The sequence below is a fragment of the Colias eurytheme genome, chromosome 2 (genome assembly GCF_061535395.1).
Source record: "Colias eurytheme isolate Ceu_HAF_F1 chromosome 2, ilColEury1 Martin Lab GWU primary, whole genome shotgun sequence".
In the NCBI taxonomy this organism is placed as follows: Eukaryota; Metazoa; Arthropoda; class Insecta; order Lepidoptera; family Pieridae; genus Colias; species Colias eurytheme.
The window spans coordinates 1,084,488-1,099,239 of record NC_142981.1 but is presented as its reverse complement, the minus strand read 5'-3'; the positions used below and the strand labels follow the sequence as shown (position 1 = coordinate 1,099,239).

The 14,752-nt window shown below is 33.1% G+C and overlaps 1 protein-coding gene and 1 pseudogene across 2 annotated transcripts; one reads left to right on the top strand and one right to left on the bottom strand.

The window, feature by feature from the left end:
• Positions 1–847: 847 nt before the first annotated feature.
• LOC149910060 (uncharacterized) lies at positions 848–3,412 on the bottom strand (annotated as a pseudogene). Its single transcript, XR_016457228.1, has 6 exons — positions 3,306–3,412; positions 2,992–3,204; positions 2,627–2,789; positions 2,084–2,326; positions 1,585–1,813; positions 848–1,340 (listed from the first exon to the last, which is right to left on the bottom strand). The product of XR_016457228.1 is annotated as an uncharacterized LOC149910060 (transcript).
• A 304-nt stretch (positions 3,413–3,716) lies between these two features.
• On the top strand, positions 3,717–11,131 carry LOC149910059 (uncharacterized). Its single transcript, XM_090110171.1, has 4 exons — positions 3,717–4,112; positions 8,448–8,547; positions 9,703–9,896; positions 10,806–11,131. The coding sequence occupies exons 1-4, from the start codon at positions 3,985–3,987 to the stop codon at positions 11,116–11,118; spliced, it is 735 nt and encodes a 244-aa protein (XP_089966297.1). The 5' UTR covers positions 3,717–3,984; the 3' UTR covers positions 11,119–11,131.
• The last annotated feature ends 3,621 nt before the right edge of the window (positions 11,132–14,752 follow it).

Sequence of the window (14,752 nt, the reverse complement as noted above, 5' to 3'; positions counted from 1 at the left end):
AATAAATGAGAAGGCTAGTGAGATTACTTGGAAAAGACTAGAGAAATATATATTGTACTGATTTTGTCAGATAAAATTAGTCAACAAGGATATTAACCGACGCCCTTTGTCAATAACCTTAATAACCGTCAATAAGAATATTGACTGGTTCAGGGTTTTGACTGTAGCATATATATTGCACAATTTGCAGAACCCGTCCGATTAGGGCCCTTCTGGCCTCCTCCACTCAAGCGACAGCTCAAGCCGAGGTTCGTGGTCCCCGTCAAGGGGGGACGCCCTTGTGCATGTCGCTACCAGGGTGAACCTTCAGTTCACCCCCGCGTCCGCGTTAAAATGTAGAAGCCCTTCTGGCTAACATTGAGAGACACCACACAAAAAAAAAAAAAAAAAAATTTGCAGAAATATTAGTTTCACAAAATATATTATATATATTAACCTTTGACGTACCTACAATAAACTACACTCACAATCACGTTCAAATATTGTCCAAAGCAAAACTCTGCCTACAGGTAAGCAGAGTTTTGCTTCTGTTAGGCAGAGTTTATAAGTTTTCATAAAATGGCCTTTGAACATTGGAAAATACGGCTTTAGTTTGAATTAATATTTTATTTGTATCAAAAGAAACTGCAGCTCCGGTATTTATACGAACTTTTTCATATGTGATTTGTGAGAGTCTATATAATCTAAATCTTTAAAGAACTTCTAAATAAATGGGAATGATTCTTTATCTCAGTCAAAGTACAGTGTACAATTTTTTGGTAAGTAAGTACTTGTTTATAATTAAAGTATGTATTGTAATATTATCGTTTAAATAATATAATTGCATACCTAATTATTATTATGAAATAAAACAACCTAAACATAACATTGGTGAGAGCAGCGTAATATTTGTTAAAATTAATAACAAATAATAAGTAATAATGTTAACTATGTAGTAAGTAATAACATATAATATAGCATGCTCATAATTATTAATCTGTATTAATAAAAATTTTGCGTCGTTTTTTAACAAATTGTATCGTACAGAATACAGATAATAATAATATAGCGATAACCACTGAAATATTTTAAAGATATTTTACTGATATTGCCAAAAAAACCTAAGAAGTTTTTAGATAAGTAATTACATCGCAAATAATAAAAATTACCCTACATTCGTTGTAATAAATGATGCATATCGTCAGTCTTTACAACTCGCGAGAATTTAGATAATACCCTCAAAAAGCAGGCATAGAATGTGTAAATAATTAAAATAATAACAATTGGTAAATAAATAAGTAAACACCGAAATCTCCCCGGGGACCAAAACACAGTGTACTTCAGGCGCTGATGGCTTTTTTCTGAAAATAATGTTTTAGTTGAAATTTTCTATTCTTTACTTTTTAAATAATATGAACTAAATCACTATAGTTACTGATGTTTGCTTGGAATAGTTCTTTCGGGTTTTCGACAATTTAACTTTTTATATGTGGATAATATTGTTACATTTGAGAATTTTATTGAATACGTTTTTTGTTTCTTTTAATGTGTAACGTTTTAAAACTCAAATAAAGAATAAGAAAAATAAAATAAAAAAGTACATACCCAATATAGCGGCTCCGAAACCAATTTCACTGGTCCCCATTCTGTACGAACATGTTGGTACATAAATCTCATACAATTCCACATTATCCTCTAACGATATCGTCAGAACAGGATCTTTGTTTTGCAGTAGATACATCTCTTTGTATCCAAAGTCACGTGTTTGCTTCACATACTTTGATTTGTGTTCGTGAGCACAGAAGAATATGTCAGGATGTATTGAATTTATGACCTATAATAAAAGAATTAACTTTAAAATTAATCTTTATATTTTTTTTGGAAAGTGGCCACTAGCACTAGCATTGGTGAGGCCTCTGCAAATGTATTTGATCAAGCTCGACAGTCGACTCGCACATACTGATACAAAAAATATAATAATATTAATAGTGAAGACATTTATTTTAGAAATACGCATGAGAATGTAAATTAATCTTTATAACACTTTTCTGATACCCAACTTAGATACAGCCTATGAGCTCAGTTTTTTTTAATTTACACTTACCTGTTTAGCATATACAGGTCTATGCAGCACTGGGAAGTGTGATATCGCAATCTTGTAGTTCAGATCACCTTCATCTAAAGGTTGTGGGACAGCGTATGTAATGGTGCTGACTTTGTAGAACGAGACATTATGGTAAGCTACCACGGAGGGCTGCGAAAACGCTGTGTTGAACTCAATCAGTTTGTTACGTTTGATTGGTTCATTTTCACCACCTATATCATTGTCACCTGGTATCCATATTTTCTGAAATTTCGTATTGCATTATATTTTAGGGTTAAGATCATCTATTCTACTTTATTAAAATTTAGATTAGCTATTGTCCTTGGTAATGAAAATATAGTCTGTGTTTTAGTGTCTTATCGGTGTCGGTTTTAGTGTCTTGTCCAATCGGTGGTAAATGTTAAAAATACTTATGTAATGACGATTCTAAAGTGCTACTAAATAGTAATCTAATTGAATAAATGAATGTTTAAGTTTGAGTTTAACTTTTAATTAATGATTAAAACAGTATTAAAATTATTCTATAAATTAAAAAACACTCACCACAACAGGATTATGAGATTCAAATATATTTGCCAATCTTTTAACATAACTACGGAACTGTGCCCTCGTGGATATACTACCTTCGTCCATAAGGTCTCCTAAGAACACCACTACATCAGGCTTAAAGTGTTTCTCAACTATAGTATATGTAGATTTTAAATATCTGTGGGAAGTTAAATGTATGAGATATATTATATCTGTATAAAAATATAGGAAAGATAAATATTTACCTCTGTTAATTTCAAAATATGTTAATTTAACGAATATATTGTTATATTTTGTATGTTATCTGTGCCAGAAATAATTAGAAAGTGAGACCGGACTAACTTATAATTTTTACGAAAAATATAATAATTATTATTTACCTATCGCTGTCCCAGTTGTACAGATGGCTTCATGGTGGAGGAACCCCTACATCACCTTGTATTTGCGGGTCCGCAACAAATAATATTTTCATACACGACTGCTCGTCTTGGCATTCTATACTTTTCCAGAAAAATGGCTGAATATAATAAACAAGCCATTCACTATACAGAACAGCTCCGAGAGACACCGTTATAAGGTATTTCCAAAAGACACTGAAATATTGTATAGAAGAGAGTAGAGTTTAAGTCGGAATTAGTGAAACTTTTGATATAATTGACCTAATTTAATTAAGAATATCTAGCTTCGTTTATACCTTCTTCGTAAATACATGTGTATAACGGTTGCACAATTACACAATAAATACACTTCGTCCACTGATTTGCTAAAGAATTTACAATATTATAATATTACTGTTTATAACTTTATATTTACGTTTTAAATGTTTACATTACAATTTTGATAAATAAAATGTCAAAATTGCTTCATACAGCTTGACAGTTGACAAAGCCACAGATATACATAAATAATAGTTTTGACCTTAGTTTTGACGAATAAATTATTAAATAATATTATATTATAAAATACCCCCTACATATTAATTTTAAATTAAGGATTATTTATTTGATTCATGATTATTCTAATACATTTTTTTACTATCAACATTACCATTTTTGTGTTGACTTTGAAGTATTTATCTTGAACGCTTTTTGTAAATAGACCGATACAAAATAGAACGTTTCATTTGCAATTGCGGCGGTTTGACAGGTCAGCTTCGTGCCTCTTTGTAGATTTCCAAGTAGCGTATAATTTATTTTGTTTAAACTTTTTGTCTAAGCATCAAAAGTAACATGTATTACGCAGTAGAATTAGAGTATATTGTATTTTAGTCAATACCAAGTGCACTAGCAGTGTTACATAAACAGTAGAGTGGTAATAGTGTCGGCAATTCATGCATATAGGATATAACAACACGAATCACGATACGTCAGTGAATGAATGTTGGCTGTAAGATAATGGATGTGGATACACCTAACATATTGAAACGGTGTAGCAGTGCGCCTCTAATCAATGAGACTGCATCGACGGCAGCTACATCGCCTACGACGACAACTGCGCCCAGGTAATTTGTAACCGACACGCCTCCCACGATCTAAGATGTTTTCGTTAGTTAGTACCTGCCTATTTTTGACACCTGCTAAGCGTGCTAGTAGGTGACATGTACGAATTTAGCCATGTAATTAAATGCTGCACGCCCCATGCAAAAATCTAGTTAGTTGTGTAAAGTGAGGCTAGATAAAAATATTTAAATGTTTGTGATAAGTAATCACAATTCAAACTGCTCTCTGTGTGGTTCAGTGGAAAGATAAACATTGTTGATATGTGAAGATATTTTCTTTTCTCTCACATATGGCATATTATAATAATCAAAAATAGGTATATTTGTTGCTATGCACTCAAGTTGAATTAATTTAATGTTATATTTTAAGCACTGCGATGATTTATACAAAACATTCTATGCAATCATTATTAAAAGCATGCCTTGTTTAATATTATTGACCAATTTTTATTATACATTTTTTTATAAAAGTCCTTTCGTTATTTATTTGGTAGAGTTAATTGTTAAAACAAATTTTTGTAAGATATTTAAATTCTATTTTAGTTATAATTCAGTTTTGCTCAATATTTCAATGTGTGGATTATTATTATTTTTTAAACTACATAATTGTAATTCAAAGCCTGAGTTTATCTGCTTAATATAATATGATGAGATTTGTGGTGGATTGTAGCTTATTAAAATATTTAGTGATTCAAATATACTTAGGTACCTATTTGTTTTATTTTAAAATTAATATTTAAATAAACTTGCATTAGCGCTTTTGAAAGAATCCATTAATAGTTGAGACATTCAGTTCACACAATCGCAATAGAAAATATAATAAATTTAATGATTTTTAATATCTTTAGAAAAGTGCAATTGTTATTTTTAATATTGAAAGATAGCAGAGATATTATCACAGTTCAATTATTCAAAGAGGATAAAAGTTAAGTACTTTTAATACTGTTGTTTAACGATGATTGATTTCACACTATATCTTATCATAATTTATGTTAGTTTTAACTTAAGGTAATTATTTTGAAAGAAAACAACTTATGCAATATTGCAAAAAAACAGGATTTAAATAGCTGTTGTTTAGGTAATTCTGGAATGTACACCATAATTATTGTAGTTAAAAACTATGAATATCTGACAATATACAAATCCTGATTCTTTGCAGACCTTTATTTTAATAATATTTTCATGCTTTATTATATTAATATTTCATAAATGATGTAGAATGATGGAAAATTTTTAAAGAGTAGAAAAAATGACATCACTCCGTTGAAAAAAAAGACGGTTTCAAAAACCGTCATGTGGTTGATTTTTAACTATTCTTTAAAAAAAAAACTATTATTTTTTTTCTTTTGTAAAATTTATCTTTATATTTTATTGTTTAAATATAAATAAATCGGAAACAACTATTCTTGGTAACTTTAAAACAACAACATGTTTTTGCTCATATATTTTATGTTAACATCCATTGTATTTTCTTGTGATTGATTTCAGATTTATTCATTAGATTATACAATTTCATATGAAAAGTGATATTAATCCCTGTTTTTATTAAATACTGAATTACATTAGAATTATGTAATAATAAAGTGACTTAATTATGTATCAGCGCTGATTGTAATTTTCTGGCAGCACTGTGTCGCCTTCCTCAATCTTGAAAATCTTCATAAGTCCAATAAGAAAAATAAATCTGTAAACAAAATGCCTTTTTTTTCTAATATGTTTTTAAAATGTAGTTTAGATAGATGTAGTAGTCACCTGTTTGAATCTGCTATTTGATTAAATGACTAGCGTGTTCATTGAATGACAACAGTTACTTGTCACTAAAGCACAACTTACAAGTTTTCAAATGTAATGTTTAACGTCTTGACTGAATATCATTAAGCATAGTTCTTGGTTTGGATAAGGGGGTGGGTTAGGTTAGGTTCGTTGTATTTTATTCCCGTCTTAAGCAGCGCGTTGGTACCTAAGAGTTCATTGTATTTTTTAAGTTTCAGAAATAGGCCCGCGAAGCGTCGCTACACGTCTCATTCGACGTTTGGAAAAAGTAATTTCTGTTGTTATTCAATGAACGCGCTAGTCATTCAACAATATGCCGAGCGTTATATCAGCTCTGTTCAAAGGGCTATGTTACAATCTGCTACCTAGTTGGATGTTGAGTGACGCTTGCTAAATCGACTTTCGGCCTAGTAATTCAATTAAATGTTGTCATTCTGCTAGTCATACCATCAAATAGCAGATGACTATCTATAGCTATAAAACATTAGAAAATAAATTATTTTGTTTATAGACTTAATTTATCTTATTGGACTTATGTCGACCGCCCATCATGAATGAATCATTTTACATTATTAACCTGGGAAATTAGGGTCGCCATGGCGGATATTAACTATTTAGAATTTAAACTTTATAGGTACATTTAGCTTATATGAGATAAAAAAGACGTCGTATGTCGGAACAGAAAGAGAAAAAAAAAATTGCCGATACCACTCCGTAAGTTGTCATAAATTAATAACTAGACTTCATCGAGATAGAATGTACTACGTACTAGAGAGGCGATCGCTACTACACTCTCTTTAACACGAGCTAGAGGTAAGAATCACAAGTCTCTTTAGTCTGTGTCGGACTGTGCCCCCCGCTTGCCGCGTCAACACGTGTTATTGCTCTGTTCAAAATGCCTTCGTGTTTGCTTAGATATTGTTTTAACAGTTCCCATAATACAAACAAAGCCCGAGGAGTGACTTTTCACCAGTAAGTTTCCTTATTATGAGTAAGTCATGCATTTTACTAATATTGTTATCATTTTGCGAAAAATCACCACGCGTTCTGCGTTTCGCGCCATTTTTCATAGACTAACAGCACAGACGTGACACTATCGATGAGTCTGTTAAAAAAATGTAACTGGATTTTTTTAACTATGTATATACAATATCTACTAGGAAAGATTACCGTGGTGTAGTACCTAAATATTTATACTTTTACCCGACTACGCAAAGTAAAACGGTAGGTTATATTAAGTAATATTTATTTATTTACCTATTTTTATTTATTAAAAAAAGCCTAATCAATAGTTGTTCCAATAGGATTTGTAAATTATTATGCACAACAATTACAAATAAACACAAAATTCACAGAAACTAATACAGTAAAAGTTCCTTAATCGCGCTTCCTTTATTCGTGTTTTCACTATTCGCGGATTAAAAAAATGCGACCCAATTTCTATATTCACGACTAAAAATTTTTTTTATTCGCGGATTTAATAAGTACATACATAATAATAAAATTATTCCAATAGGTATCTTACCCAATATCCTTGTCAAATGGACTAATAAGAAAGTAAAATAGATCTTATAACAAGTTTGCCTAAAGTACATAATATTATGTTCTTAAATGATATCGCCGAGGCCTTTGACATAAGCCGCCTTTGTCGCAAGCCACCTCTGCAGCGATTGATGTTTTTGAGAATGTAAATAAACAGAATGGAAGCAACCTTATAACTCAATAAATAAAGTATATTTTTAAATGTAGTTCCGTTTATAGTAAAGTTACAAAAATTGTGATCGAGTAAGGGGGCGTCCATAAATTACGTGAGGTGTTTTTTAAAATTTTCTGCACCTCCCTCCCCCCCTGGTGAGATGTCGTGAGAATTTATTCAACCCCTCCCCCATCCTCGAATCTCGCGTGAGATTTTTCAAAATGTGAGTTTCTTATACGTAAACGCCATCAACATTGAATCATCGTATCCATTTAAATTACATCATGAAGCAAAAACTGATAAAACTATTGATTACTACACAAAACGACAAAAGCTTAATAAATTGATATTATTTAAAGGAAATTAAAATACATAGTTTAATATAAAATCCTCGTTTTATTAATTCCCTAGTATCAGTACCACCAGATAGTACCAAGTAAACAGATTGCACAATGTGTCGCATCTGCACGCATTGCTTAATCTTTGAACTTGAAGCCACGCCTCGCTCGTTCCACACGTACCCCACCACATCGGCCTCGCGCAATGTTTTTGTTTGGAATAACCCCTCTAGTAATATATCTCGATGCTAGACTTCGATTCTGTTAATTTATTGATTGTTTTGCTTTTGAATAGTTACGACACGTAGAATAATTGTTCACCAAGGGTTCGGAAAGCCGATATCATAGAGACGAGCCGGAAAATAAAAGTAGTTACTCTTTCTAGATTGTATATAGTTTTCTTAAAAAAGACACTATACAACTTCTTAGACAGATAAGTAGGCAAGTAGTATAGTGGGTTTGGCGTAAAATATAAAGGATGGATATCATTCAATATGTGTATTTTATTAATAAGTAATTTGCTTGTTCCAGGAGTACTTCTTTCTTCGGCATGTTCTCCAACAGCAGTCTGCCGCGGACACGAAGTAACAGCATCAGCTGCAGTCCACTCTCAGCCGCTATTAATATACCTGTAAGTGTTGTTTAGTCACTTATTATCTTCGATCATTAAAATAAATAAATACCCAAATCCCAATCCCATATACACAAATTTAAAACTACCCTCAAATATGTTGGACTAAATTTTAGTTGAAGGAAACAAACGTTAATAATAAACAACAAGCCTTAGAACATTATTATATGTAATGGAGGTCGATACATTTATTCAATTCTATTTCAATGAGTTAAAATCGGTTTTACAATGCACCACTCGGAGTGTACATTTGTTAATTTTGTATTTTTGTGTCTCTTATTGTGTTATCTAATTGTTATTAATGATCAAAGTCAATCTTTAATATTTTTTTTACACTAAAATAAAATATGCATAATGCATATCATGCTTGTATGCATGATTCAATACCTAGTCAATTAGGTCGTCGATTTTGATGATTTATCATTCGTTATTATAATGTGACGCAAAATCACGACGATAGTGAAACTGAAACTGTAGATTGATATGAATTAAATTACAACAATGGGGAAAGAGATCAACATTGATATCGCATGGTCTGATATTAATACAAAATCTTTATGTAACTAAGACTCTCATTTTTTTTTTCTATTAAGCAGGTTGTATCATAAACCTCGCTTGTTGTATAACCACGATATGGTGTTATAAGCCGCGTAGCTTATTGTAAAAATGTATCAGGTGCTACAAGCCGCGTCGCTTATTTTAAGTTTTAACCCATCGATCAGCTGTTACAATGCGCGTTTCTAATTATATCGTGTATACTTATTACTTATTTTATTTTATCGGTGTTACAAACCCCGTCGCTTACTGTAAACTTGTATGAGCTGTTACAAGCGGCTTTGCTATTACGTATTGTACTATCGATCAGGTGTTACAAGCTGTGTCGCTGATTGCAACACATCTATCAGGTGTTACAAGGCGCTTTTCTATTAGGGCGGCCGTACACGGACCGCTTCAAGCAGTTGAGACCGACGGCTTGAAGCCGTGACCGCGCGATGAACTATGGACATTTATTCAGTGCCGTACACGGACTGCTCGAGCCGTCGCGACCGCTTCAAGCCGTCAACTGCGTGGTTTGTAGCGACAGCTCGAGCAGTCAACGACCGACTGCTCGAGCCGCGTGTGTACGGCCGCTATACGTATCGTACTATCGATCAGGTGCTGCAAGCGGCGTGCGGGCGCCGCTTGACCCCGCGCGTGAACCAGCTGCGCGCGGAGGAGTGCGCGGACGTGAGCAACACGCGCGAGCTGGCGCACGAGCGCGAGGTGCACAGCGCCATGGCGATGGGCCAGTCGTGCGAGGACCTCACGCTCGTGGCCGGTTTGGCCAACTCGCCCACAAGGGTGCCCAGGTATGTGTGTAATAAGTTTCTTGCTCTCACCTCTTTTCACTAATAATAGTTAAAAATATGTATGGAGATAGAGGATACCATCTCTGCATACTATTTTGTTAAATAAAATAAATAATAGTTTAAAAAAACTAAAAAAACACGCTTTTTGCAAATTGAAAAATGGAATAATTGTATCAAATTAGTGTATTGTCATCGGCCCTCAATAAATCTACAAAGTTTAAACGAAATCTGGCCGTTTAAAGTGGGTCAAAATCGCGCCAAAAGAAGTCGGTTACAAACAATATTTACAAACATACAGGTGAAGCTAATAAAAAGCGTGTTAAAAGAGCGTATGTGCCGAGCACACGTGTCAGAAGTGAAACTTCTTTGGCAAGATAATTAATTATCTATATAAGTATTTATTTAAAATTATATATGTATGTTTATCAGCCATCTGGTTTCCATAACACAAGCGAAAACTTAGTATGGGATCAGATCGTGCCGTGTGTGAAAATTGTTCTGAAATATATTTATTATTAAGATAGATTCAAAGATGCCAAAATCGTCGCCTTACTCCACGACGTGGCGGTATTGCCATGACGCGACCTTAAAATTTTACTCTCAACGTGCATAAAGAATTTTCAATTCAAAATATTATGTTTAATTGTGTTTTTGATGTTTTGACTTGATTGAGTAAAAATGTCACAATAGGAAATCAAATGACAATTTATTTAGTTGATTTGATAACTAAGTTTTATGACATTTATTTCACAATTCGCCAACAAATAGGCTTACAAATATTTATATCATATGCGATATATAGTTTATGTCCATGTCTTTTGTTACTAATTTATGCAAACGTTCTTATTTATGTCCGATTCTTAATTATATAATATTTCACTACAATAACAATTAATTGAAATATTTCAGGTTTGCGACAGTGGTATCCCCGTCTCCCCCGCGCAAGTTCACAACGCGGCGGAGTCTCTCCCCCAACCCGCTGCGAGCATCAAGCTTCAGCCCCATCAGCCGACCAAACGTTCTGGTTGGCAAACGGCGATGTGATGACGCGGAAATGTCACTCTCCAAACGCATGTGCACAGACAGACGGACACCAACCACCCCCGGAACGCCAGACTCAGACTCCCTAGATTGCACCTTCCGACCTGTCTCCCCCAGACCGCAACCCATGAACGAGTCCGACTCGCCAGACACTCAGAACCACAAAGCGAACCCCAGCTAATAGATACAGGGAACGATACTGGTGTTGCCTTCTTCGGCCTGGTACGGTACGCTTACACGTTTCGGTCTGGCATCTGGTTGGTCTGGCATCTGGTTGGTCTGGCATCTGGTTGGTCTGGTGAACTGGTCCGACTGTTGATGCATTCGCTAACGGTCTGGTTAAAAGGAGTTGTAGGTGTTTTATCAGCCAATTTGTTGTGCTTGAAGTTTGTGTGTTTTTAAGTGATTTATACGACTTTTCGTCAGATTTAGAAATACGAAAGCAATTTTCTTGAAACTCGACGTCGTTTTTCATTCGTAAAATTGGGAATTATAAATGTTTAATATACGATATATTTTCAAGACTATAACGTACGAGTGATATAACAGATTGATTGATATGATTTATATAAAAATTTGGCCCCGGCTTCAAGCTTAGACATCATACAAGTTGGACGGTAAATGAATTCTGGCTTAAATGTACAATCAAAAGCCAGTAAGGGTAGAGAAACTCCTACACAACCCCTATTTTGAACGTTTAGTTCCTAATAACGTTGTAGCAAATGGACGCGAGTGCCCTTTTTTAGCCAAAGCATCAAACTTTAATGTAAATATATTAAGAGCGCTGTATATAGCTGTAGGTCTAAGGAATATAGCCATTATATTAAATTTATTAGTTAGGGAGTCGTAAAACTCCATTCATCCCGCCTTTTCATTTATTGTAGAGAAATTTTGGCGCGCTTTTACCTTGAGTCTAACGTCAGTTGTTTTTCGTACATTGCCAGTTTTTATTGGCAAATGTTTTCAATATATTTTAGTACATATTCCCACTTTTTTCAAGCGAATATGTACTACATTTGTTTCATAAAATAATTATGCATAAAAAGTAGTATTTCTGATGACAATTTTTATTATTTACCTACAATTAATTACGATATAATCTTCATACTTGAGGTAACATTAGAGCGCCAATGTAATGTAATAATATGTAATATTTTGTAATCAATTCTGTTAATAAAATAATTATATTTGTTTGGTTTGTTTCGTTGTGTTCATTATTCACTTGGAATAAATATTGTTTTGATTGTACCATATTGGTAAATTCTATTGAATGTTGATATATTAAAGTGATACAAAAAAATTGGTTGTCTGTAAAGTCGGTTTACTGACGATAGTTGAACGTGACAACGATTGTGCTTCTTTGTCGCTCGTTCCGCGCTCTCGCTTGCACTTCAAGCCTTACATGGAACGCCTCAGAGCGAGGTAACGCCGCATGAGTCATGTTTTTTCATGCGTGCAGCCGGCTCTATCGAATTATAAGACGTTGTCACGTCAAAAAATGTATTTTCATCAATTAACAATTTTTTTTTATATTTTGTGTTTTATTTAATATAACAACATTCAATGGAAAATATATTATTGTGATAGATATTTGAATTATTTTTGTATGATATGCCAATGTCTTGTACTTGATGTACAGAGATTACCTCATAACCTCAGATAGAAGTATGAGCTGTTATAATGTGCATTTGTAATCTGTATATTTTAGTAGTAAGGTATAAATTTAACATTGCGAAGTCATTATTTAGATTCATATAATATTTCTGATGAATTTTCATTTATATTTAATACCCTTAATTATTTAGGTCATAACCTAGAACCATTGGAACTAACTGGCTACTGTCATTTATTGAATTGGTCTATAAACGTTTAGAAATAATATTCATGTTGTCGTAATTATTAACTGTAAACTCTGGGAAAATATTTTTAAAATATTTTGTCTTGTATCATAATACTTTTGAAGTACTTTTTTTTGACATTTCAAATGGTGAACTTTCGTTTATGCAATATTTATTTAAAATTGCAAAATTACTAATTGTGCGACTGGATACAGGCCATCACATTAAATAATTGTTAATATTTTATAACTAATTTATTTCTATATTCGAATTACCTATCTCAAACAAATAGTGATTTTAATCGTTTTGCCTGTCTTAAAAAACGAAACGGCGAGTAAACCCCGTATTCAACAATAACTCATTTGAAATAGGAATTTTTTTTATAATATTTTAAACAGGAACCAGCACTGGTGATCCTATAATACTGATAAAATTACATTTCTTAATTGGATGCAAACGTTTTTTATAAATTATAATACATATTATCTTTATAACTTCATAATGTGATGGTCTACCAGTTATAATGTTAGTTTCCCAGAGTATTTCATGTCAGGAATCCAACCCGCTCTGTATGAATAACTATGTAGGTGTGTTTTGTACTTTTTGTAACTACAGTCTCATGACTTCAAATGTATCATCTCATTCGAATGTGATTAAATCACAGTATGAACTATAACTGTCGTTTTATTTTTCAACCATATTATTAATAAACAATAATAAAACTGCCTGCCTGTTGTCCTATAACTTTTACAGGTCGTTAAATACAAAAAAATTGCATCGTGCCTTTAGCTTCGTATCTTGTATTTGATTTTATTCTCCGTGATTAAACATTAAAATTGTTATATTCCAGACATCAAATGATCAAGGTACATGCAAATAAAAAACTTATTTCACGTATTTTCTCATGGCTGATTTTCACATGTGTTTTAGAATATAAAGTTTAAATAATATTGTCAGTACTCCCAGACACTTCCCGTGGGCCATATTGCATAATACATAATTAAAAGGTCATCGAGTATATTCACAATGCAATTCCATCAGAATGAGTCCCCGTAAGATAAGTAATAACTTTATTACTAAGGGCTAAGGGCATTCCCGCAAAACATGACACACTCGCGAACATATATTCGCGAATAAAATGATCGATTGGGACTAATATATTTTATAGTGAACTAATGTTTTAGTAAGTAGGTTATTTCATATTTGTTACCATTTGTTACACTTTTGGGAAATAATATTTTAATATTTTGTTTTTATGCATATCGTCTCGATAAATGGGCTATCTAATACTCAAGTATTTTTTCAAATCGGGCCAGTAATTCCGAGATTAAAGCGGTCAAACAAACAAAAAAGAAACTACATCTTTATAAGTATAGAATCATGATGATATAATGATCGTGTCACTTTTGTGGTGGCAAGATGGAATTAAGAAGTTCCCGCACGGGCAGAAAGCTCGGTACGGCAAGATTGCCGCAGGTGCGACATATGCCTAGCCACTCAAGTGCGGGACGACCGGGAGCCGGTCGATCCACATTCAGGGGCTTGTGCGTTGCGACCGGCTCCCGGTCGATCAACAGTCGTGGGTTTTGCGTTCGCTTTATAAAACGGTCTAATAACCTTCCTCTTTCTAACTTATATGACATGTTAAGGAAAGAACAGGCTAGCTATAAATCAAGATAACAACATAACCACATGATTTAAGTGGCCCACTTTTCATGACACATTGAGTAGGTAGTTTTTTGTACAAAAAAATAAACAAGGAATGTGTAAAAAAAATGTATGGGAGGGTATGATGTTTTTATTTTCTCGTAAGAAGAGTGTAACAAAGGATCAATAAATATTAAAATCTCACTGAACAGCTGTTTTAATTTTTTATTAGCAGACAAAATTTAACAAAAATTACAAGGGTACATTTGCTTTGACTTACAAGTTGTTTTATTTAAATATTACCATGTTTTGACAAGGCATAGAGTATAT